This window comes from Xenopus laevis, chromosome 7L (genome assembly GCF_017654675.1).
Source record: "Xenopus laevis strain J_2021 chromosome 7L, Xenopus_laevis_v10.1, whole genome shotgun sequence".
Taxonomy (NCBI): Eukaryota; Metazoa; Chordata; class Amphibia; order Anura; family Pipidae; genus Xenopus; species Xenopus laevis.
The window spans coordinates 32,088,565-32,116,307 of NC_054383.1; the positions used below are offsets into that span (position 1 = coordinate 32,088,565).

At 39.4% G+C, this 27,743-nt stretch overlaps 1 protein-coding gene across 3 annotated transcripts; it reads left to right on the top strand.

Annotated features, from left to right (window-relative positions):
- Positions 1-27,720, top strand: cep55.L (centrosomal protein 55kDa L homeolog). 3 transcript variants are annotated; one of them, XM_041568739.1, is made up of 9 exons: positions 1-142; positions 229-431; positions 10,469-10,623; positions 15,422-15,655; positions 18,341-18,400; positions 19,432-19,582; positions 20,730-20,971; positions 22,990-23,061; positions 26,477-27,720. In XM_041568739.1, the coding sequence occupies exons 3-9, from the start codon at positions 10,480-10,482 to the stop codon at positions 26,684-26,686; spliced, it is 1,113 nt and encodes a 370-aa protein (XP_041424673.1). In that variant the 5' UTR covers positions 1-142; positions 229-431; positions 10,469-10,479; the 3' UTR covers positions 26,687-27,720. The 3 variants fall into 3 exon arrangements, with proteins under 3 accessions (XP_041424673.1, XP_041424674.1, XP_041424672.1); XM_041568740.1 differs by having other exon boundaries at positions 24-431; positions 10,469-10,617; XM_041568738.1 differs by having other exon boundaries at positions 25-431.
- Positions 27,721-27,743: the final 23 nt, after the last annotated feature.

Here is a 27,743-nt window from a genome sequence, read left to right on the forward strand (position 1 = left end):
TTTTCATACATTGTAGTCAATAGAGTGTGAGCTCACTCTCGCGAGATTTGCGACGCCTGAGTTCGCCGCCCAGGAACTAGAAGTCAACGGCGCTGCGGGAATTTTAAACAGAGATCTGGGTGCGGGCTGTGTGAAGGAAATTGTGAGTGTAAAGGGCAGTCCTGTCAGTGCTCGTGCTTATACACCATATTATTTCATTGAGTTTGTCCTTTCACTTTTTTTCCCAAGGCGGCCACGGATGTAGCTCTCAACGCAAAGCTGGACATTTTGAGTGGGATATTGTCTTCTTTTTTTTTTTGCCCGGAGAGTGATTTGTGTCCGCTGTGAAAGTCTGCGGTGGATCTAGGATTTTTAACGCTGTGCTGTAGTGATCGCCCAATCTACAACCCCTGCCTTTGATTGGGTTACAGGATCGCGACTGGCAACTGCAGGTAGGTTGTAGGGAGCCCTCTATACTTGGATGTATTCTATCACTGAGTCTAGTCGTGTTTTACATCTCGCTTTCCTGTTGTGTGATGCGCACGTCATGTGTGTGTGTGTGTTGATTTTATCGCACCCGCTTTGTTCTAGATTTACAGTAACACTGGCTCATGGATCATACCATTGGGCTCATGGATCATACCATTGGGCTCATGGATCATACCATTGGGCTCATGGATCATACCATTGTTCTCAACGATCATACCATTGGGCTCATGGATCATGCCTTTGGCTCAGGGCTACCCATCAGATTTGCTTATGCCTGTTGACCATGGAAAACTATATATCGGCCAGTACCAAATATGTATATTTTGTAAAAGAGATTTTGATCAAAAACTCCCAGCAGCAGACTAGCAGATTTTTCCTAGCATCACTCTAGAAACCAGTTTGCTGTCAATTGCAAAAAAATTGCAGTATTATATTACTGCAAATTCCGATGGTTTCTTAATGGGTAAATGTCTTTCTACTCCACGTTTTGTATCTTATCTTATACATTTCACCAAGAAAAAACATCATAAATATAAAAACAGGGGTCTTTGAACAGTTTAGTACCCAGTATGCCTAGATTTAACAAAAATATTTCCAGGCATATCACAATAAAAAATACAGAATTAAGTATAAAATCCAATCAAATCAATGTTTTTGTTTTTTCATTACCTGGTAACAATCGCAAGTTAAAATAATAGCTTCAGTATTTTTTCCTGTGCTATGCCATGACCGTGACGCAGAACTGAAAATGCAAAAGTAATTGCACAGTGCAGTTGTTGTTTCACTCTATAGCAAGTTGTGCTTGCACGGAGATAGTTGTAGTTTTGTTACAGTTGGAGGGAGATCTTCCAAGGAAGAACATGTTTTCTTGTCATTATCCAATAGCACAGACAAGAAGGCTGCCCTCCAGCTGTCACTGAACAAGTACTACCACCAGCCAAGGATACAGGCCATTCTTGTTCTGTAACAGCTGGACAGCCACCACCTGATTATGTACTATTGGATAATGACAAATGTGCTGCTATAATTACCCATTGTATTATGTTTACTTTTTTACTCAAAGACTGTCAAATTTAAACTTCAAATTTTAAGAGTGAAAACTATTGTAGAGCTATACTGCTTTACACATCAGAGCATTTTGTTTTAATTTGGACCTAAACCCCCAAAAAATGAAATTATGTAAACTTATTCTGGGTGCTTATCTGATACTTTTGCAGTTTACATTACAAAAACTTTTTTTTTTGTGGTTTCTGAGATATTTTCCTTTTTAGGGTTAGCACAATACAGGAAGAGCACAGGCAGGGTCGCTGATACTCTAGGCCAGGGATCCCCAACCTTTTGAACCCGTGAGCAACATTCAGAAGTAAAAGGAGTTGGGGAGCAACACTAGCATGCAAAATGTTCTTGGGGTGCCAAATAAGGGCTGTGATTGGCCATTTAGTAGCCCCTATGTGGATTGTCAACCTACATTGAGACTCTGTTTGGCAGTGCACCTGGTTTTTATGCAGCGAAAACTTGCCTCCAAACCAGGAATTCAAAAATAAGCACCTACTTTGAGGCCACTGAGAGCAACATCCAAGGGGTCGGGGAGCAACATGTTGCTCACGAGCTACTGGTTGGGGATCACTGCTCTAGGCCTTTAACCCTTTAAATGCCACAGAACGTAGAATCTACGTTCTGTAGCAAAGTAACTTGAAATGCCACAGAACGTAGATTCTACGTTCTGCAGCATTTGCAGATTTGGGAACGGAGGAGCGGTTTGTAAAGCCGCTCGCTCCGTTCCTGCTTGTTCCCCAGCCCCTAGGCAACGAGCCTAGGCGGGGAACAAGTGGCCCCTGGGTCGCGATCGCCCAGGGGCCCCAAGGCAGCAGCAGGCACGTGCAGCATATGTGCCCTGCTGCTGCCTGCACTTTCAGAACGGAGGAGCGGCTTTACAAGCCGCTCGCTCCGTTCTTAGTGTCCCTGCCAGCTTACCCTTCCCCTAGGCAACGAGCCTACGTAGGGAAAATGGGCCCCTGGGTCGCGATCGCCCAGGGGCCCCAATGCAGCAGCAGGCACGCAAAATAAACGTGCTCTGCTGCTGTTTGCCTGCTGCCTGCTTTTTTTGAACGGAGGAGCGGCTAAAAAAGCCGCTCGCTCCGTTCATACTCGTCCCCCAGCCCCTAGGCAACGAGCAGAAGCGGGGAACGAGTGGCCCCTGAGGCGCGATCGCCCAGGGGCCCCAAGGCAGCAGCAGGCACAATGAAATCTAGGTGCCCTGCTGCTGCCTGTGCTTCCTAGCCCTACAGCACCGCCCACTCACCAGATCCAGCAATGAAGACGATTCCAGCTCATCATGCAGCCCTCCTGGACAACCTACAGCCTGCCACCCCAGGTTAGTGCCCCCCCCCACACACACATACACACAAACACACACCCACACACACCTATTGTACTAATACACTTACATTCCCACTTATATTCACACTTACACACACATACATTCAATTTTGGGGGATCAGGGGGGGTCACATATATTCACAGCCCTTACACATGCTTGCACACACTTGCACATGCAAACAACACGCATACAACACACAATTTGCCTGTTGTACACACACATACGCTATTTTGTGTGTTTTTATTTTCTTTTATCGCATCGTCTGTATTTTTGCCTGTAAAAACTGTTTTATTGCCATTGCGAATAGCGTATTTGCTAATTGCACCGCGCAATACCTTTTGTATGTTATTTCGGTGATTATATTGCAATTTCAGTGATATTTGTACATTTTTAGCCATTTTATTGCATGTTTAGCCATTTTATTTCATTTTCAGCTTTGCGTAGGTGTTGTTCGCTTATTTCTATCTGTAAAACCTATTTAGCTATGCTAAAATAATCAAACTTTGATTCTGACCGTTAATTACATTAGGCTAAAAAAAAAAAGCCATTGATTTTTGTGGTTTTGTTGGATTTTACTGATTTTATACCATTTGGCTCAGTTCTATGTTACTTCGTTTTGCCCATGGAAATTTTGTCTGCTATAGATTCATTTGGGGGTCTCTGTGCGCCACATAGTTTGGTATATCTATACATATTGGGCATCAAAGTATTCAGTAGACCCCTGGCGTTCATATTTAGGATGTTTTATGCTGATACGTTACGAAATGTGGGGCATATAATGGGGTAAAATTCAAGCTTTCTGACGATTTTCAGAAATTTGATAAAAACCGTTATGTTCAGCATTGCTTTGCAGTTTGGCAGTATGCAGTAGAAACACATATTTACCCATATTGGATTTGTCAGAATGTGTACTTTCTAAAAATATATGGTTTTCTGGGGTTTCTGTACTGTTAGGGGGGTCTAATGTCGCATAATACACACACCAGGTGCTTATATTGCAGCAGCCAGCGCGTCAGCTGTGAAAATGTATATACAGTATTGTCATTTGGGGGTCTCTGTGCGCCACATAGTTTGGTATATCTATGCATATTGGGCATCAAAGTGTTCAGTAGACCCCTGGCGTTCATATTTAGGATGTTTTATGCTGATAAGTTACGAAATGTGGGGCATATAATGGGGTAAAATTCAAGCTTTGTGACGATTTTCAGAAATTTGATAAAAACCGTTATGTTCAGCATTGCTTTGCAGTTTGGCAGTTTGCAGTAGAAACACTTATTTACCCATATTGGATTCGTCAGAATGTGTACTTTCTGAAAATATATGGTTTTCTGGGGTCTCTGTACTGTTAGGGGGGTCTAATGTCGCATAATACACACACCAGGTGCTTATATTGCAGCAGCCAGCGCGTCAGCCGTGAAAATGTATATACACTATTGTCATTTGGGGGTCTCTGTGCGCCACATAGTTTGGTATATCTATGCATATTGGGCATCAAAGTGTTCAGTAGACCCCTGGCGTTCATATTTAGGATGTTTTATGCTGATAAGTTACGAAATGTGGGGCATATAATGGGGTAAAATTAAAGCTTTGTGACGATTTTCAGAAATTTGATAAAAAACGTTATGTTCAGCATTGCTTTGCAGTTTGGCAGTTTGTAGTAGAAACACTTATTTACCCATATTGGATTCGTCAGAATGTGTACTTTCTGAAAATATATGGTTTTCTGGGGTCTCTGTACTGTTAGGGGGGTCTAATGTCGCATAATACACACACCAGGTGCTTATATTGCAGCAGCCAGCGCGTCAGCCGTGAAAATGTATATACAGTATTGTCATTTGGGGGTCTCTGTGCGCCACATAGTTTGGTATATCTATGCATATTGGGCATCAAAGTGTTCAGTAGACCCCTGGCGTTCATATTTAGGATGTTTTATGCTGATAAGTTACGAAATGTGGGGCATATAATGGGGTAAAAATCAAGCTTTGTGACGATTTTCAGAAATTTGATAAAAAACGTTATGTTCAGCATTGCTTTGCAGTTTGGCAGTTTGTAGTAGAAACACTTATTTACCCATATTGGATTCGTCAGAATGTGTACTTTCTGAAAATATATGGATTTCTGGGGTCTCTGTACTGTTAGGTGGTCTAATGTCGCATAATACACACACCGGGTGGTTATGTTGCAGCAGCCAGCGCGTCAGCCGTGAAAATGTCTATACATATTGTCATTTGGGGGTCTCTGTGCGCCACATAGTTTGGTATATCTATGCACATTGGGCATCAAACTATTTAGTAGACCCCTATGTTTATATTTAGGATGCTTTATGCTGGTAATGATACATGGACAATACGTTGCTGGAAAGTTGAAGCTTTGAGGCAATTTTCAGATATTTCACCAAAACCGCCAAATTTGGCAAAGCCTTGCGACTCAGTAGTTTGGAGCAGAAAGGCATGGGTACCCATTTTAGATTCTGTAGAATGTGTACTTTCCAAAAATGTATGGGTTTGGGGGGTAAACATATATTTCTGTGTTTTTACCCCACAAAAATGCAGACAATGTGCTGATTTTTCATTAGCTGACGTTACCCACAGGACAATTTGTATGTGCTAACTTCATTTTGGGGCCTCTAAATGCCATATACTTTGGTAAACCTATGCACAGTGGGCACCAAACTGTTTGGAGGACCCCTGGCAATCACAATTTGGGTGCTTTTTTGTGATACGTAATGATACATGGGTGATATGATGCTGGATAGTTGAAGCATTGAGGCAGTTTTCAGATATTTCACCAAAACCGACAACTTTGGGAAAGCCTTGCGACTCAGTAGTTTGGAGCAATAAGGCATGGGTACCCATTTTAGATTCTGTAGAATGTGTACTTTCCAAAAATGTATGGGTTTGGGGGGTAAACATATATTTCTGTGTTTTTACCCCACAAAAAATGCAGTTAATGTGTTGATCTTTCATTAGCTGAAGTTACCCACAGGACTATTTGTATGCACTAACTTCATTTTGAGGCCTCTAAATGCCAGATACTTTGGTAAACCTATGAACAATGGCCACCAAACTGTTCGGAGGAACCCTGGCAATCATATTTAGGGTGCTTTTTCTTGGTGCATAACGATACATGGGTGATATGGTGCTGAGAAGTTGAAGGTTTGAGGCAATTTTCAGATATTTCACCAAAACCGACAATTGTGGGAAAGCCTTGCGACTCAGTAGTTTGGAGCAGAAAGGCATGGGTACCCATTTTAGATTCGGTAGAATGTGTACTTTCCAAAACTATATGGGTTTTGGGGGGCAAACATATATTTCTGTGTTTTTACCCCGCAAAAATGCAGTCAATGTGTTGATTTTTCATTAGCTGAAGTTACCCACAGAACTGTTTGTATGCGCTAACTTCATTTTGGGGCCTCTAAATGCCAGATACTTTGGTAAACTTATGAACAATGGCCACCAAAATGTTCAGAGGAACCCTGGCAATCATATTTAGGGTGCTTTTTCTTAGTACGTAATGATACATGGGTGATATGGTGCTGGGAAGTTGAAGCTTTGAGGCAATTTTCAGATATTTCACCAAAACCGACAACTTTGGGAAAGCCTTGCGACTCAGTAGTTTGGAGCAGAAAGGCATGGGGACCCATTTTAGATTCGGTAGAATGTGTACTTTCCAAAAATATATGGGTTTTGGGGGTAAACATATATTTCTGTGTTTTTACCCCACAAAAATGCAGTCAATGTGTTGATTTTTCATTAGCTGAAGTTACCCACGGGACTGTTTGTATGCGCTAACTTCATTTTGGGGCCTCTAAATGCCAGATACTTTGGTAAACCTATGAACAATGGCCACCAAACTGTTTGGAGGAACCCTGGCAATCATATTTAGGGTGCTTTTTCTTGGTGCGTAACGATACATGGGTGATATGGTGCTGAGAAGTTGAAGCTTTGAGGCAATTTTCAGATATTTCACCAAAACCGACAATTGTGGGAAAGCCTTGCGACTCAGTAGTTTGGAGCAAAAAGGCATGGGTACCCATTTTAGATTCGGTAGAATGTGTACTTTCCAAAAATATATGGGCTTTGGGGGTAAACATATATTTCTGTGTTTTTACCCCACAAAAATGCAGTCAATGTGTTGATTTTTCATTAGCTGAAGTTACCCACGGGACTGTTTGTATGCGCTAACTTCATTTTGGGGCCTCTAAATGCCAGATACTTTGGTAAACCTATGAACAATGGCCACCAAACTGTTTGGAGGAACCCTGGCAATCATATTTAGGGTGCTTTTTCTTGGTGCGTAACGATACATGGGTGATATGGTGCTGAGAAGTTGAAGCTTTGAGGCAATTTTCAGATATTTCACCAAAACCGACAATTGTGGGAAAGCCTTGCGACTCAGTAGTTTGGAGCAGAAAGGCATGGGTACCCATTTTAGATTCGGTAGAATGTGTACTTTCCAAAAATATATGGGTTTTGGGGGTAAACATATATTTCTGTGTTTTTACCCCACAAAAATGCAGTCAATGTGTTGATTTTTCATTAGCTGAAGTTACCCACGGGACTGTTTGTATGCGCTAACTTCATTTTGGGGCCTCTAAATGCCAGATACTTTGGTAAACCTATGAACAATGGCCACCAAACTGTTTGGAGGAACCCTGGCAATCATATTTAGGGTGCTTTTTCTTGGTGTGTAACGATACATGGGTGATATGGTGCTGAGAAGTTGAAGGTTTGAGGCAATTTTCACATATTTCACCAAAACTGACAATTGTGGGAAAGCCTTGCGACTCAGTAGTTTGGAGCAGAAAGGCATGGGTACCCATTTTAGATTCAGTAGAATGTGTACTTTCCAAAAATATATGGGTTTTGGGGGTAAACATATATTTCTGTGTTTTTACCCCACAAAAATGCAGTCAATGTGTTTGATTTTTCATTAGCTGAAGTTACCCACGGGACTGTTTGTATGCGCTAACTTCATTTTGGGGCCTCTAAATGCCAGATACTTTGGTAAACCTATGAACAATGGCCACCAAAATGTTCAGAGGAACCCTGGCAATCATATTTAGGGTGCTTTTTCTTAGTACATAATGATACATGGGTGATATGGTGCTGGGAAGTTGAAGGTTTGAGGCAATTTTCACATATTTCACCAAAACCGACAATTTTGGGAAAGCCTTGCGACTCAGTAGTTTGGAGCAGAAAGGCATGGGTACCCATTTTAGATTCTGTAGAATGTGTACTTTCCAAAAATATATGGGTTTGGGGGGTAAACATATATTTCTGTGTTTTTACCCCACAAAAAATGCAGTCAATGTGTTGATTTCTCAGTAGCTGAAGTAAAGTCCTGATCAATTTGGATGTGCTAACTTCATATTGGTGTCTCTAAATGCCAGATACTTTGGTAAACCTATGCATAATGGGTATCAAACTGTTCAGTGGACCCCTGGCAATCATATTTCAGGTGCTTTTTCTTGGTACCTAATATAGTTTGGGATATGCGGAGCAGCAAAATAAAACCTTTGCAATGATTTTTCAGAATTTTGAATTTTTTTTTGAAAAACCGCTATGTTCAGACAAGCTTTTATGTTTGGTAGTTGGGATTAGAGAGACATAGTTACCCATTTTGTAATCGGCAGAATGTGTACTTTTCAAAAATGCATGGTTTTCTGGGGTAAACCTACGGTTTCAGGAGTTTTTGCCTTGGAATCTAAAGCATGCCGTTTTCTGCCTTAGTGCTTTCAAAATTCGGCAATATACTGCCGGGAGTTTTTGAGGTACAGAAGTCCTAAATCTCCCTAAAACTATACATATCTGGTATTGGCACGTTCGAGAGACATAAGGCTTTCCAAATCAGTTGGATTTTCATCCGTAAAATGAAATATTTTTCTGGTATAAATTGATATACGATGAAAAATGGTAATTTTTCATTTTTTTTGGTATTTAGCACTATAAATTTTTTTGCACAGGTGGAAATACATGAAAACTCAGGCAGATTTAGAAAGCTCAGTTTCTACCGAAAAAAACAATGTATAGTTTTCCTAGGTAAACTATAGGTTTCCCCTCAGAAAATGCCCCTAAAGTGAGAGAGCACAAAATGTTTCAAAAACGGCTGGCATTTCGCGTAACCAAAATGTGAAATTCTGCTGGCACTTAAAGGGTTAAAAAGCTGTTGAGCTGAAAACAATGTATACATTTTGTTATCAATGTAAACCACGCCTTTAAGGGATATTTTTTACAATCCATGTTTACCTGGGGTGGGAAAAGTAGACCTCGAACAAGTAGAAAGGAGATCTCTGTTGTATTGGGAGGGTTTGGTTGGATAAAGCAAGGGGTATCCAGAACTGAGAATATGAAAGGGGTGGTTCACCTTTAAGTATGCTATAGAATGGCCAATTATCAGCAACTTTTCATTTGGTCTGTATTATTTATTTTTTATAGTTTTCAAATTATGTCCCTTCTGACTCTTTCCAGCTTTCAAATGGGGATCACTGACCCCATCTAAAAAGAAATGCTCTGTAAGGCTACACATTTAATGTTCTTTCCACTTTTTATTGCTCCTCTTTCTATTTAGGGTGGTGGCAGATGGGGAAATTAGTTGCCCAGTGACAAATCTCTGCTGCGAGCGACTTATCTCCCCGAAATGCCTGGGCGACTAATCTTCCCATCTGCCACCACCCTCAGGCCCTCTCCTATTCATATGCCAGTCTGTTATTCATATAATTTCATGGTTGCTAGGGGAATTTGGACCTTAGCAACCAGACTGCTGAAATTACAAACTGGAGAGCTGCTGAATAAAAAGCTAAATAACTCAAAAGCCACAGATAATAAAAAATGAAAACCAATTGCAATTGTCATAATAAATGTTAACTCAAAGGTGAACAACCCCTTTAAAAGATTATTTATATATTGTGAGTACCCACCTACAACCCACACGTGGTGAAATTAATAAAGTGTGAATAAAATTTGCACAAACGGAAAAAAAAAAGGGAGATAAGGTTAAGTGTGAAGTTGTGGAACTACAACTTTAAGCAACTTACTACACTATATAGTATTTTCTATTTTTCTCTTTTCTCCCTGTGTTCATCATCTGACATGCTGCATACTTAACCTCCGGAGCGTCTTAGCGCTGACTGAATAATTTTTGGGATTGTATACAATACTCGAGGGAGACTGGGTTTTCTATAGGAGTCTGATTAAAGGAGGACTGCAAGGAGTTTTTGGACAAATTCTTTTCTCCCTTTAAAAGATTTTGTTGTAAGTCCATCTAGCATACGTGTAAGGAAAATGTATATGGTAAGGTTTAATTTATATATATATATATATATATATATATTTGATTTTGTTATTTTATTATTTGTGTCTAGAAACCTTGTGGGTTCAGCATAAAAATGTTGCCAGTGTTCCTGTGCGGTTGTTACGTGAAACTGCAGTGTGTTTTGTAGCCCTGAATCATGTGGAGTGTATACGGTTTATACAGGTGCTCTGGAGTTTTTGTGTTATTTCTTCATTTTCTAAAGGTCCAGATTCCATTTCTATGATGCCTTTGAAGGCATGCTTCTGTATATTGAACCGCATTTTTTGCTAAGAACAGACCTAAAGGCGTCTTCTTTCTCTTCTACAGGACATATTTACATGGCTACAAAAATGCTGAAAAGCAAGTTGGGGTCAAACTCTAGTGATCTGGAAAAGCTTAAGAAAGAAAATGAAACCTTAAAGAAAACTCTGGAAGAAATGTCCAAATCAAAAGAAAAATCTGATGCACAAAGAAAGGTGGAGGTAATTTAATTATATATATATATATATATATTATATATATATATATATATATATATATATATATATATATATATATATATATATATATATATATATATATATATATATATATATATATATATATATATATATATATATATATATATATAGAAGTGAAGAAGCTCGCACTCACAGGACTTATCAAAATCAAAAATGGAATTTCCCCACACTTTATGTTCTGTCTGCACAGTGGAATTTCCCCACACTTGATGTTCTGTCTGCACAGCTGACGTCACTACCCCTAATTTCCCGCCATTTTGGGTTTAAAAGGTTGATGAATGTTTGTATTTGCACTTTGAGAAAGGCTTGAGTGCAAGCCGAAACGTTAGTTACTTATATTGAAATAAACACCATTTTTGATTTTGATAAGTCCTGTGAGTGCGAGCTTCTTCACTTCTCTACTTAATTTTTGGGCATATTGCACCCAGGCAGCGATGACTTTTTGACGTGTTGTGCCGGCTTCCTGATTATTATATATATATATATATATTTATTTATTACATATTAAGGGCTGCAGAGCATGTCATTTGGAGACTCAGAAAGGAGTACATCCAGCACTTTTCATTTCATATGGGGCTCAGATGAAGTAGCATCAAGCAGCACTTGAAGTAGCACCTGAAGTAGCATAAGGTATACGGGGCTAGTCTTTTTTTAAAATCCTTAGGGTACCCAGTAGTATCCTTTATCTCCTGGCCAATTCTTTATTTCCAGTTTCATGGAAATCTCAAACTATTTCCAACCCAGAATGCATTTTGTCTTAATCAAGAGCAAAGCTAGTCCTGAGCTGGAGTTATATTAACAGATACTTGCCCTGTATATCAGTACTACGCTGGGTTGCCACTTATTTATGTTTCCAAAAGAATTGGGAATTTGCTGCATAATGAAATGCTTTTTTGCATAAAAGGCTACTTTGCCAAATTACAGCAAATACAGGCACATATTTTGCCCTACATATAGGTTACATTGGACTCTCTTGATTGCTTATATGCTAACCAGCAGCAATACCTCCTTACTCTACATGAGTACAATGAATAGGGCTTTTGCCAAACATACTTTTTGCCTACTGTATTCATTACAAAAAATCTACAGGAGGAGAAATGTTTTCATTTTATACAACCAATACATCTATACCTCTGCTTGCAGATGTCAGCAAGGAAATCAAGCCACTATAATAATAAATGTACATCAGATTTGATGCTGTTGTTAAAGCAATGTGTCTTCAGTTTAGCAACCATAGTACTAAACAGGCATGCACCAAATCCACTATTTTTTATTCGGCCGAACCCCCGAATCCTTTGCAATTGATTCGACCAAATACCTAACCAAATCCGAATCCTAATTTGCATATGCAAATTAGGGGTGGGAAAACAATTTTTACTTTTTTTGTGACATAAAGTAACGTGATTTCCTTCCCGCCCCTAATTTGCATGTGCTAATTAGGATTCCGTTTCTGCTGGGCAGAAGGAATCGGCCGAATCCTGCTGAAAAAGGCCGAATCCTGGCCAAATACCGAACCAAATCCTGTATTCAGTGCATCCCTAGTACTAAATATTCTTACCACAGTAGCCTGGCACTTAAGTCAAGGACAGATTCATTAATATATTTCCCATATCTATACCGATGTTTATTGATAATTCTTATTTAAAAATCGTTTTGACAACTGATCTGCTAAATGTGGACACTGTACAGGTATGGGACCCGTTATCCAGAAACCCATTAGCCCGAAAGCTCCAAAATATGGGAAGGCCGTCTCCCATAGGCTCCATTTTATCCAAATAATCCAAATTTTTAAAAATGATTTCCTTTTTTTCTGTAATATAAAAATCGTACCTTGTATTTTATCCCAACTAAAATATACTTAAAGGAGATGGAAACCCTGTAGAAAAAGCCCTGTACCCCTCCCTCCTCCTCCCAGGCTAACTGTCCCCCCGGGGAAATGCCCCATACTTTAATACTTGCCCCTCGTCGCAGATTCTGGAAACAGACTTTACAGCATCCATCTTCTGGGTCCTCGGTAAGCTGACTGGGAGATCTTTATGTCAGCGTATGCGCAGTTGGAGCAATTCGCCGGTTTTCGACAACTGGGCATGCGCCCACATTGATGGAGATTGCCTGGGGGGAGGCGGTCTACATGGAGCGAGGTATACGGGGTTTATTTCTACACGGTTTCCTTCTCCTTTAATCCCCATTGGAGGCAAAAAGTCCTATTGGCATTAACGTTCAAATGATTTTTTAGCAAACTTCGGGTATAGAGATCAAAATTACAGACAGATCCCTTATTTGGAAAATTCTGAGCATTTTGTATAACATCTCCCATACTAGTACCACACAAATCTGCTGCACTGTATCAGTGAGACACAATTTCTAGCTTGCTAAGGGCCTCGATAGACAACAGTACATATTGTCTTGCAGAAATCTACAGGCTGATGCAATAGAAAACAGTTGAAACACAGAAGCAAATGAGGCCAAGAAACAACTAGTGCCACTGGCCTAAGGAGTGCAAATTTTAGACCTTCAGAGCACTTTTATGCTGTTTTGGCCTATCCAAATTGCAGTGCAAATTGTGCTCTCTAACTTGCACCTGTTGTACATTTGTTGGTATATTTGCCAAAATGCACAGCAAGAGAGCTCTGTAACCCTTAACATTGCAAGTCTCTATTATAATTATATCATGTAAAACACTTTAATATAAAAAAAGCTTTTTCATGAACAAAATACTCTTAATACGTTCAATTGTGGATAATGTCATATAGAAAAAAAAGTCTGCCCCCTGGCTCTTATCGGGCAATGTGCTCACACACAAACAAAGGACACGCATACATGTTAGGTCTCCTCAGTCAATGAATAGACAGAACTGTGTCTTTTATTCTCACTTCTTCTGTTACAGTCACATAATCCATTGTTTTCTGTCAGATGATCAGTGAGTAACATGGGGAGACCTGTTTATCAAAATGTGGACGCAGCTCAACTCAATTTTTAAAAGGCATGAACGACTCCTTATTTATCAAAAAAAAAATCTTACTATAAACAGCAGGAAAAAATTAAATGCTGAACAAATCCGAATGGCAACTTGAACCTCAAAATCCTTGTTTTGTAAGAATTTTCATGCTATTACAACCTAAAACAGACCTCTAGTAGAAAACCACATTTGATTCTAGAATAGAACTTTACTTTTAGATTCAGCATGTTTTGTATATCACCTCTACAATATTCAAATCTTTCTTAATGTTCAGATTTTCTAGGGACTTTGCTGGGTGACTATTTCAAGTGTTTTGTAGCCACAAAGAATTGTGCCTCCTTTTGTTATAACAACAAATTTGGAGAGGAAAAGGTTTAGATTCACAGTGCATGTGTCCATCTCTAGAATCTAGCAAGTATGTGACATAAAGACATTGGGGCAAATTCACTAAGATTCGTAGTTGCGCCAGGCTTAATTTAGCCGCACTTCGCCAGGCGTAGTTTCGCCAGCGCTTCGCAAATTCATTTAAATCCGAAGTTGCGCTCAGGAGTAGCGTAAGGTTGCGAAGTTGCGCTAGCGTTGCTTCGCTAAGTAAAGCGAAGTTACGCTAGCGAAGGCTAATTTGCATACGGCACCAAATTCAAATTTCAATGGAGGAATACGTATCAGCACTACAAATGCCTAGAAAAGCTTCAAAACATCAAATAAAATTGTTATTTTGCCCTACACATGTGCCCACTGTCTAGGTAAGTTGCCATGAGTCAGGAAATGTAGGGGGGAAGGAGGGTAGCCCCAAAAAATTTTTCGATCTTTTTCAGCCTATCACCCATAATGTAGAAAACACGCCAGCGTTTTTTGGGACTTAGAAAAAATTTTGACTTTTTTTGAAGCAATCCCTATCTACTCTATTGCGCTTCGCCTGGTCTGAGGTGGCGAAGGAGGTCTAGCGTAAAAGGTAGCGGTCAGTACAATGCGCGTGTTAGTGAATTTGCGTAGTTACGTCACTAGCGAAACTTCGCAAGGTGTAAGGGTGCGAAGTAACACTAGCGAAACTACGCCAGCGTTCGTTAGTGAATTTGCGCAGTAACGAAAATGCCAAACGCTAGCGAAGTAACGCTAGCGTTCGGCGCTTAGTGAATTTGCCCCTAAGGGTGTATGTTATTTGAACCATTGAAGCTAGTTATACCCATGGTGACATAGTTGCATATATTTATATACAGTCTCTGACAAACCCAAGTTTGCTGTACATAAAGATGCTATAAAATGATGTTACCAAAAGGGATAACATAGAATCTACATGTTTTTGAGAACTAAAAAAGAAGTAGGCTAGAAATGTTTAACATTATATTTTGGGCCAGTCCAAGTAAATAATTGTGTCTCCAAAGATGCCCCAGTAGCTCCCCATCTTCTTTTCTGCTGATTCACTGCACAAGCTCTGTGCTACTGTCACTTACTGAGCTTAGGGACCCACTCACAATATACAGTACACATAGAATAGAAATGTCTCAATACATATCATTTCTACATGTCTGCACAGACACCAGTGCAACTAACAGAATTTAATAATCAGCCTTGTAGCATCAGCTTATATTACAGGCCAACCTCATTTTCTTTTTTATAATATGAGATGACCCCTAAGCTTAGCTTCTCAACAGCTGCTCAGAGCCAACTGTCACAGACCAAGATGGTGCCCCCCCTGTGATTTTGCATGCTTTCAATATGTATTTGAAGTGGTTCTTCAGAAACGAGACTTTTTCATTTATCAGTTATTCTTGTTCTAAGGTAAAGCTTCTTTTACAGGAAATGCTTGAACTTGAAACTTTGAAAGAGCACTGTAGCCAAGAAATAGCTGAGACGAGAGAGGAGATTGACAGTCAAACAGAAGAACTAAGATATAGTAGTAAGGAAAATGATCCATTTCATGTAATAGATGCAAGCAAGGCAGAACAAATTGCTGATGACATCCAGAACCAGTTATCTGCAGCTCTTATTCGTATTAACTACATAGCTTATTGTTTACAGCAGGAGTCTGAGGTAAATTATGACTAGTGACTTTATGGCCGTGTCATGATATGTTGGAGTTTCTGTACCATGCAAATAAAGTCTTACATTGCTGACTTCATATGGAGGAGAATAATTTCAGAATTGTGATTGGCTGTTCCTCAATTAATATGTGTCTGTTTGAAATGAATGTCAAATTTAATGACATTTTGTTCTATAAAGCAAATGGCATGGGAGGAGTGTTTAGGCTGCTGTTTAGCTGCAGAAAGTGGTGTTCTGGCAATTATGTTAGACATCCAGTCACTCCAGCCTTTATAGATTACATTTTTGGCTAACTAACTATATTAGAAACATTTTTTATTTTGCACAGCCTATTTATTTACCGTACCTAGTTTTTATTTTCACACTGAACTGTTCCTTTAAAGTCTTATGATATCTGGAACAATGTTGCATTCCACCAAGTTTAAATAATATGAAAATAAAAGCTCACACACACACACACACACCAAAAAAATACCTTTAGAGATTTTCTAAGGGATGTACTGCTTTTTGGTACATACTTTCTTTATAAAATCTCAGTTTTGTCAGTATGCAAATCTTAATTATAGGTTGCAGTAGAAGTGTTTACCAGCTATGTTTTGGGCTGCAGACAAAACAGATCACCCGTGTGACCAAAAAGTTGTCTGGTTTTGTTATTTGACCACCAGTATAATTGTAGGGCCATATTCATGAGCCTATATTCATGGCAGTAAGTAAAATCTCTGCAGTATGGCTGGAGACAAGTGAATCTACAGTGGTTCACAATCACTGAAAGCTATGCAAATACCTATAAAGGAATATTTATACAAAGTAGGGGCAGTTTAAGACAAATGTGCAACTTTAGTGGACACATAGCCTTGGTCTGCAAGGTTTGAGAAGAATATTAAAAGTAGAATATTAAAGTCGAGAGCTGTAATTTATGCTGCTTTCCTTGTAGGTTAAACATTTTGTGAGCCATATAATTCTGATTACCATTGTTAAAAAGACGGCCTAAAAAGAACAAAACATTAGGAATTGTTTACCTATACCAAGCATTACCACTAGCTCAAGTAACATTTCCTTAATTGTAAGTAGCATAGGGCACAGTACAGACATTTTTGGTCTCTTACAACAGGTTCACCTGCACTAATATGAGAGGCCCTCCACTTGGCGAATACAGAAGGGACACTTGAATTTGTCGCAGATCCATCCTGTGGCCCTTAAGGAGAGGGGATCTCTCATACACTGAAAGATTTGCTCATTTGGCAGATCACCAAAACAGTGTCTTTGCTCTGGGCTAAGCTTTAGTCCACTTTATGCCTAAAACCTCTTTAATTTGTTTGTACACTTGCCTTAATTCTACTCAAATACCTCCTATGCCTAGATCTTGTGCATGGCCGATCCTGCTAAGCTAAGGCTGGCTTTTTGTAAAACTGCAGGCAGTTAAATAGAACACTAGAAAATCTTTACAAATTGGGCAAAATATATTCATACATTAGCATACAATAGCGAAAAGTGAGTGACCAAAAATCCTACTCACCTGGTCATCTTATTTTGGCACCAAGGTTAGTTTTTCACCAATCCACATTAGAAAGGGTGATGTTCATTCACCAGAATTTAGGAGCAAGGCCAGACTAATATCGGCCATTCACAATAGGATTTGCTCCTTTGGCAAGGTCGCCAAACGAGAGGATCTTAACCCGATATACCCACCAAAGGCAGGACGATATCTGGTCAATCCGATCATTCTGCCTGATCGATATCTGCCCGATTTTCGTCGGAACTCCCCATACACAGGCAGATAAGATGCCGAAAAGGATCGATATTGGCAGCTTTAATCTGCCCGTGTATGGCCACCCTAATAGGGAATTTTCCCTCTATTCAATGGTCGAAGTACCCAAAAAAATACTTCGAAATTCGATTTTTTTTTTTCATTCGAATCCTTCACACGAGCTTAGTAAATGTGCCCCCTAGTTTGCTATAGGCCAAAGTGTTTTTGTGCTACAAAGCATAAGGCACTGGTGCAAGTGTGTGAGAGGCAAAAGTGGGGTTACACGTCACACTGTGTAAAAACATACTTTCTGCCAGTGCCTACAACTTGCATCTACCAAATTAAACTGGTAGTGGTTGTAAAATTTACTCCACACCACCATATTAACCAATAAGTATCTGCCCTAGGTGTGGAGATCTGTGCATGTTTCACGGCTCCTGGGGGTAGGGCGCACCCTAGTATTGAGATTTGTATCACTAAAACCAAATCATGATTGTTCTGATCACTACAGTCAAATGTTGCTATTTCCAGACAGTATTTTTGGTTGACAGTTTCTTTTTCTGCATTTACCACTAGATGGCAACATTTTACTGCCAATACATAAAGTTCGCCTGTGGGTATTTGTTCTTTAACTGTAGATCTGATTTGGAATTTGGAATCAGGTCTGGACTGGGAGTCAAAATAAGCCCTGCCATTTCAAGTACATAAAGGCCCAACCAGCCCTCAACCAGCCCACTGAATAGTGACTTTCTATGGCATTGTACAGCAGCCCCTCTGGCATTTGCCAGAACCCACAGATTGCCAGTCCGGGCCTGTTTGGAATTATTCGGGGAAAAAAAGTTTCGAAGCACTTCCAACAGTCCAGTGCCTTTAGATGTGTGAAATAGTCCTGTTATGCTAAATTATATATATTTTTTTTTCCTCTACAGGATACAAAAAAGGTGGAATCTGCAAATAATTTAAATATACTTGAGAGCCAATTGAAAGATGTGAGTATATGTTAAATAGAACGTTTTGGCCAAATGTTATTGCTTCCCTTTTTTTATGTGGGTTTTAAGCATCTGCAAACATTTTAGCATATATTCATAACAGTGATGGTTATTCTTTAAAGGGTTGGTTCACCTTTAAGTTTCCTTTCAGTATGCTATAGAAGAACTTATTATAGGCAACTTTTTAATTTTTTCTTTTATTTGCCGCCTTCTTGACTCTTTCCAATGGAGTTCACTGACCCCATCTAAAAACAAATGCTCTGTAAAGCTGCAAATGTATTGTCATGGCTATTTTTTATTATTCTGTCTTTCTATGCAGGTCCTCTCCTATTGATATTACAGTCTCTTATTCAAATCCATTCATTGTTGCTATGGTAATTTGCACTCTAGCAACCAGATGGCTGAAATTGCAAACTGGAGAGCTGCTAAATGACTCAAAAACCACTAAACTAGTTGCAAATGGTTTCAATATCACTCTCATCATACTAAAAGTTAACTCAAATGGGAACAACCCCTTTAAATAAAACAAAACGTTGTTCCTCTAAGGCCAGCTGATTGTCTTATTATATTGGGTATTATTCCCATAAACTTCCACTTCAATCCTGCAGGTTTCTCAGCTTGTGCAAAACACTGGTAGGTATGACTACAAAGGGACATATTTTTTTATCTGCTGCAGGAGTATTGGCACCATCTCCTTGTATATTTTTGAGTAACACATATAGACATATGAAGGAGCAGAAATGCACTTGTAAGGTGTATATCTATATGTGACTACGGTTTAGTACTTAACATTCCTTTTACATAGCCTTTAGTGGTATCTGTAGAGCTTATGTGTGCAACATTCTGGTGGAAAATGTATTTTGGATTCAACATGAGTATCGTTTTCAGGCTATTAACCTGATTCACTGTAGCTGGATACAGACTTGACAAGACAGTCTTATCTTGTGACCTGATTATAAAGATAAAATCTGTTCCTTTATGCCTGAGCCAGTAATGAGAAGAGCCATACTTTTTGCTTTTCCCTCAATAAGGCATTGGAGAAAAACCAGAAGTGGTTGGTGTATGATCAGCAGCGTGAAGAGTATGTAAAGGGACTTATGGGTCGGATATATGAGCTGGAACAGCAGCTGGGAAATGCTAACAAAACAATCCAACAACAAGGAAAGGACACACCATCTGAAGGTAAAGTGTAAGCATTGAAGCCAAGGGGCTTCATCTTCCTTCAGGCTACAGATAGACAGAGGTTGCATTGCTTCCTGAAGTAATAGGCCAATTACCCCAAATAATAAATCCTAGTTCTTCATAGCTACAGGTAGCAGCTGTTTATCTGCCAGTGGAACATACGCCTTTTGCACTTAATTACACTGGTATAAAATGCCATATGCACATCATACAGCTAAACCATAGCTGACCTATATGTATTTTAGGTAAAGAAAAATTAGTGAATTTTAAAAATGCACAGTTAGTAGTCTTAACAACCTGTTAAGGCCCACCCAAGCTTCAGAACCAGTGTTCTTAAAAGGACAGTAACACCAAAGAATGAAAGTGTTTTAAAGTAATAAAGATATAATGCAGTGTTGCCCTGCACTGGTAAAACTGGTGTGTTTGCTTCAGAAACACTACTATTGTTTATATAAATAAGCTGCTGTGTAGCAATGGGGGCAGCCATTCAAAGGAGTAAAGGCTCCGGATACACAGAAGATAAGCTCTGTAGAAGATAATGGTGTTATCTGTTATCCACTATTTAACTTGTGCCATATAGCCTTTTTTCAATTTCCGCCATTGCTACACAGCAGCTTGTTTATATGAACTATAGTAGTGTTTCTGAAGCAAACACACCTATTTTACCAGTGCAGGACATGATATTTTCATTACATTAAAACACTTTCATTTTTTGGTGTTACTGTTCCTTTAAAATTGTCACAGCCGATTTGTGTATTTTCTTTAAAATGATTTTTGTGGTGCAGGGTCAGCAAGCTCTATAATTGTATTTATTGGTCAAACCTATTCTGTATAGAAGAATATAAAAATTTTTATTTTTTTTTTATTACTTTATTGTTGAGACCAGTGATATGTGTGCAAATTGGGTACATGCAAATGAACTGCAGTATATAATTACTATGGATTGGATCTTTTTTTTTTCAGTGTTCTTTATTAGCTTTTCGAGAGGAGATGAACTGTGGACTGTGATGCTCTCAGTGGAAAGCACTCAACTTTTCCACTGCTGCAGAGTCCACAGCTTGTAACCTCATGTGGGAGCCAGACAGTGACATGTTTCTAGAAGAACAGATAGAAAATAACCCCTGCGGTAAATGATCTGTCTTTTCAGCTAAGCAAGATGATGACAAGCAGAAACACTATGATAAGCTTCTGTTAGCTGCAAAGAAAGACCTTGACAATGAAAGGAAAATCACAGCTCAGTTAAGCGCTCAGCTCTCTGCTATGAAAGCAGAAAGGGACGGAGAAAGAAGGGCCTATAAAGAGAGAAAGCAGAAATTAAGAGCTGAGCTTGAAGTATCCAAACAAAAGATAGAAGAAGAAAAACAGAGAACAATAGCACTTACTAACCAGGTAAGTGCAGATGGAAACCTACAGTCACGAGATCTGTTTTTTTGTCAACATGATCAGCTACAGTGTATAATGTTACCTGGTGTGACATTTTTCCAACTCCCACAGAACACACAAATAACAAACTTTGTTTTGCAACCACAATTCATTTGGAAATACAAGATCCCTACGGCTATGGGCACACAGGCTGAAGGCTCCAGCTGCTCTCAGCTTTTGGAGCAGGGATCAAATCCGCTCCTCTCAGCCTGCAAAAAACGCAGCTGGAGCCTTCAGCCCCTTGCCTAAAAGAAGACACTCTAATAAAACTGATACATTTTGTGCGTTGGAGGTGGTCCCCATAGTGACCTGACTGTAGGGTTACGAGAATTTATTCTGTTATATACCTATACATGGTTACAGCCAAGCAAAGGCTTCTGCAGGTTAATAATAGACATGAACCTAAAGGTAAGTCACTATTTATTTGAAAATCTCTGCAACCTATATGTACTGTTATCTGACTTTCTGACCATTTTTACATTTAAATATGGCTCATACAGTAGGTAGGATAAGTTGGGGCGACAATATACTATGGAAAATATCAACCCCCTTTAAAATATAGCAGGAAAGATACACATTCTGATTTTATTGGTCCAACATTCGCAGGGTAGATATTCTGTAATTAAAACGGTACACAATCCTCTGAAAATCCGTGTAAGAAAAACACGTGTTGAATCTTGGTAGCATTTGCTTGTATGGGGTTAATCTTTGAAGATCTACTTTTTTATCTTCTTACATTGAACAATGCAAATGATAAGAGTGGCAAAGAAAATGTACACATCAAAGAGGACTACAGTATGTGGGAAACACAGTCGTAGCACAAAGTTACTATTGGAGAGAAAGCTCCTCAGAAATAGAGAAAGATCAGCTTTAAAGGAGCAGAAAAGCTACCAAGGCAGTTTATTGGCAATAAATTAGCCGCTATAGTGCAAGATACAACTCTATGGGGGTTATCTAATAAAAGTCTCTAAGTTTGCCCAGGAGCAGTAACCCACAGCAACCAATCAGCAGGTAGGATTCACTGGTCAACTGTTGAAAAGCAAATATCTTATTGGTTGCTATGGTAAACTACTACTGGGCAAGCTTACTGCATTTTATTACATATGGGGGTATGTTTATTCTTTAGAATGCTTTACTGAACCTGAGTAAACCTCTGTAGAAGCTCTTTGTGTTTGTTTAGAATATCAGCTGCCATATTAGCTTGGTGTGACCTCACTTCCTGCCTGAGTCTTTCCCTGCTCGCTCATTGCCTGGGTTCAGATTACAGCATGGAGGGGAGGAGTGAGATAGGAGCAAACTGAGCATGCTCAAGCCTGTGCCCTAGAGGTTTAAGCTGAAGGAAGGCAGTCTGATGCAGAAGTAGGGATGCACCGATTCACGATTCGGTTCGGGATTCTGCCAGGATTCGGCTTTTTTCACCTCCTGCCAGTCCAAATCCTCATTTGCATATGCAAATTAGGGGAGGGAGATCGGGTGACTTTTTGTCACAAAACAAGGAAGTAAAACATGTTTTCCCCATATACAAATTAGGATTTGGTTCGGTACACTGCCGAATCTTTCGCAAAGAATTCGGAGGTTCGGCCGAATCCAAAATAGTGCATTCCTATACAGAAGCACATGTGTAAACAATAGTAGGAAAGAAATGTGTTCTCCGACCCCGGACTCAGAGCAGCATTACTTTAAGTTTTATTTATATTAGGGAAGCACCGGATCCACTATTTTGTGACAAAAAATTATAAGATTTCCCTCCCCGCCCCTAATTTGGATATGCAAATTCTGTTCGGACGAGCAGAAGGATTCGGCCGAATCTAAATCCTGCTGCAAAAGGCTGGATTCGGTGCAGGTTGCGCTGCAGATTAATGGTGGGGCAGTAGTAGCAATATCTTGGTGATAGTGTAGGCTCATAGGAAGGTCACTAGATGTAGATGGTTCAGCAGTACAGGTGTGGAGGATCCCTTTGCGAGTTACATGTATTTGTTTTTCAGATTCAAGCAATAAGCGTGTCACTGCTGAAGCAGCATGAACAACAAAGCAGAATTGCTGCACTGGAACAACAGGTATTGTGTGGACTTTTCTCAGGGGAGAATAATCATTAGTAGGGATGGGCGATTTTTTTTCTCCTTGTTTCGCTGCGGAAATGATGCCCATATACTTGTATGGCGTTGTAGGTCAAAAAAAAACGTGCGTCAAAAAAATTTCACCACTCATCAATTTTTTGGACTTTAATGGGCGTCACCAACATTTTGCCAGCGGCGAATTTTTGTTGAATCGAAACGGGTCAAATTCGCCCAAGCCTAATCATTAGCACAATGATCTATAGTTTTATATGAACTTTCAAATTTTTATTTCTCAGTAGCTGGGCAGTTAATATAGAGGAAGGAGGGTTGCTATTGTATCCATGTCTGTGCTGAAGCAGAATTTGGGTTGTCTATTTCAACCAAGCCTATATTTTCCAATATAACTGCTACTCTCACACTGAACCTACATAACCAGGGGTCCTACTGATGCAAGAATATTCACCAATGAGAAGTCATCTTGCCTTTATCGAACTGTGTACCATGAAGATCCAAATTACATAAATATTGATTATCCGGAAAATCCCAGGTCTCGAGCATTCTGGATAACAGGTCCCATACCTTGGTTTTTGGTATCTGTAATTTAGGTAGAGGTTATATGAGATTCTCTTTTACTAGTCTACTTAAAAGGCAATGTAAGTATTTCACTTTATAATTGTGATTGTACCAGTTAGAGGGATTTTGTTTTCAATAAGAGCAGAGTGATTTCATTGTGAAACTTGGGTATCTGCAGCCAATAACAAATACATTCATATATAAAATCTTTTGCACGCTCCTACATATAATAGCATTAACATGGTTTTAGCAGGACTTTCTCCTTTTTTATTCGGCCGAATCCTTGGTGAAAGATTCGGCCGAGAACCGAATCCTAATTTGCATATGCAAATTAGGGATAGGAAAGGAAAAAGTCTAAAAAACTCTTCTTTTGTGATTTTCCCTACCCGCCCCCTATTTACATATGCAAATTCGGATTCAGTTTGGCCAGGCACAAGGATTCAGCCAAATCCGAGTCCTGCTGAAAAAGGCTGAATCCTGGATTCCGTGCATCCCTACTTTTTACCTTTCATTTATTAGGGCTCCTTAAATAATGCCAATTATAGAGGCAGTTCCATGAGGACTAAAATGTACAATTTCTCTTGCTCGATAAAAAAAACCTTGTGTAAAACATACTTTTCTGTGATGTAATACAGTTACACAATATTGTTTTCAGGCATAAGTAAACCATTTCATTTTGGTAAGAGAATCCCTTTAAATGGTTCAAAGCATCAGGTTTCTGATATTGGATATCCCAGACATACAAGAAATGGAGTGGAATGAAACCAGGCACAACACTCTAAACCTTTTGTGCAATAGGACCTCAGGGAATAGTGTAGAAATAGTGTGTGAGGTCAGTGTCTCGTGGCTGTCCTGTGTGTTCTTATATACATATATTATATACATATTAGATAACCGCTATTGGAGATTTCATGACTACTGATGGGCCAAATTTGTGAAACGGCCGTTGGCGTCCTTTTTTTTTTTTCCGCAAATTCGCGCCTGGCGAATAAATTCGCCCATCACTATTCATAACCAATTAGGTAATTAAATCGTTTAGGCTCTCAGCTGACCAGTACAGCTATGGGACCTGTTATCCAGAATGCTTGGGACCTGGGGTTTTCCGGATAACGGATCTTTCCGTAATTTGGGTCTTCATGCCTTATGTCTACTAGAAATTAATTTAAACATTAAATAAACCCAATAGCTGGTTTTGCTTCCAATAAGGATAAATTATATCTTAGTTGGGATCAAGTACAAGCTACTGTTTTATTATTACAGAGAAAAGGGAAATCATTTTTTAAAATTTGGATTATTTGGATAAAATGGAGTCTATGGGAGACTGTAATTCGGAGCTTTCTGGATCTTATACCTGTATTGTTATAAAAAGGATTGTGGTTGGCTGACCAATGCCTCCTGGTAGACTTTAGAGCACATCATATATACACAGTAATCAAAGGGAACAGATCCATAATGTGCAAAAGTCCTTACCTTTATCATTTACTTTTGCTTATAGTTCTGCACAGAGTTGCTTTGCGGCAGGGGTCCCCAACCTTTTTAAACCGTGAGCCACATTCAAATGTAAAAAGAGTTGGGGAGCAACACAAGCATGAAAAGTCCCCTGGGGTGCCAAATAAGTGCTGTAATTGGCTATTTGGTAGTCCCTATGTGGACTAGCAGCCTACAAGAGGCCTACTAGTTTTTATGCAATTAAAATTAGCTTTCAAGCTTAAAATTCAAAAATAAGCACCTGCTTTGAGGACACTGAGAGCAACATCCAAGGGGTTGGAGAGCAACATGTTGCTCACGAGCTACTGGTTGGGGATCACTGCTTTAGGGAGATATCCCATGTAGTACAGATTGGTCTCAAACACAAGAACTGTGTTTTAAAGTATTGCTATGGGACCCCTTATCCAGAATGCTTGGAACGTGGGGTTTTCTAGATATGGGGTCTTCCCATAATTTGGATCGTTATACCTTAAAGGGCAAGTCCACCCCAAAACCCAAGAAAAATAATTCTGAGCAACTTTGCAATAGACATTCATTGCAAATGGCCAATTCTAAGCAATTTTTCAGTTGGTCTTCATTATTTATTTTAATAGATTTGGAATTTTTTGCCGTATACTTGTGATTCTTTCCAGCTTCCAAATGGTGGTCACTGATCCAATCTAAAAAGCAAATGTTCTGTAAGGCTACAAATGTATTGTTATTGTGAAAATCACTATTCTCACTTTCCCCTAATTATATTCGTCTCTTATTCAAATCAATGCATGGTTGCTAGGGTAACTTGAACCCTAGCAACCAGATTGCTGAAATTGCAAACTGGCTCAAAAACCAATAAAAAAACAATTGCAAACTGTCCCACAATTTCACTCTCGGCATCATACTAAAACTAAAATTTTTCTGGTTGGCCATTTTGGGGCAAAAACTTCATGGGGCAGAAAAACTCGAGAACTTTTCGAGATTTATTATACCCCGATGCTGCAAAAAGTCCAAATCCCAAAATCCACCATCTGAAACCACCTTCATGTATAAGATATTGTGGTTTGCACTGGGTTTAGATTGATAATCCGAAAAATTTGGGGTTTTCCAGACAATAAACCGAAAAAATAGAGCGATTGTGGAGAAAAGTCTGAAAAAATTGTACGATTCTGGTTTTCACTCGGTTTTATATGGTTTTTCCCAATATGATTTGGTGGAGTTATTTTAATGATAAATGAGGCAAAATCATGAATGGGAGTTTAGTCGAGCTTTGTTCAATAAAAAAACGACAAATTCAGATTTTAGTAAATAATCTCCTAAAAGTCAACGCAAAGGCTGATGGGGTTGAAGCCTTTATTAATCAATGTTTTTTTCCCTGCAGAAAAATACCAGCGATATCTTCAACAATGTTCCATCCTGCACGTTCCACAATGACTTTGAAGAGAAGCTGACTATCCGATCACAGCGCTCACCCCCACACCGTAGGAGTCTGCTGGATGAGAGCTTCCTGGAGTGTCCAAATTGTAAAGCAATGTATCCAGCAAGCCAGCACAGAGAATTGCTGGCCCACATTGACTTCTGCACGAGTTAAACTAAGCCCAAATGATCTTCAGCAATGGAAAAACTGACTGCTTCAAAGCTTTGGGGGTGGGGTTTATTGCCATTTCTAATGGGGGTGGGGCAGGGAGCAGCATTGCATGTTAAGTTTAAATCTCCTTTTTTTTTTGTGTTACACACTCCACGCTTTTAATAAATATTCTTGGGTGTTTCTTCTCTCTTCGACATCTGTTGGAATCTACAGTGCTCTGACTTCGTGACGAGAGAGACTGATAGTTTGCCAAACAGATGACAAGTTAGAAGGTATTATGGGCGAATGTTTAACTTTGCTTTCTGTAGCGTTACTGTATGCTTATTAATGCAAACTGTATATGACATTTGAAGAAGAAGGAAACATTAAATCAATGTGGGGTGCCAATTTGTTTTGTACCCCTTGAGTTACTTCCTACTATGGGCCTTCTCTTTAAATAGCTTGGCTACTATGTAAAAAAGAAGAGATGGTCCACAGTAGGACGTAATTCAAGTCTCCCACCATCTTGGTTCCCAGGCATCCTTGCACGAGTTCAGACTTGGAGCATGTGCAGTAGAGAAAGAGAAGTCTTTGGACTACGCTTCCTCCAACCTTAAATGCTGGGGGGGATGTGGGATCTAACAAATTGGCAACTCATTGATTTATACTTTCCGTCTCCTTTGAGGTGTTAGCGCTAAACTACTGACTAAAAAATGCTTTCAGGCAAGATGGATAAATAAGGTTATAGTAATGCTGGAACCAGTGTTGTAGAGCAATTGTGATTACTGGAACCTCTGACATATTTGGATGTAGGGGTCACAAAGGAGCGGAAATGTTCACAGTCAACTTAGCTAGATATTAATATTACATTACACCCAGTTGCCTACAATTCTGACAATTTATAACAGCTAATGGTCCAGTAGATTGAAGTATAGCAATTAGGGATGCACCGAATCCAGGATTCGGTTCGGAATTCGCCCGTTTTTAGCAGAATCCTTCTGTCCAGCCGAACTGAATCCTAAATTGCATATGCAAATTAGGGGTGGGGAAGGAAATGACGTGACTTTTTCTCACAAAACAA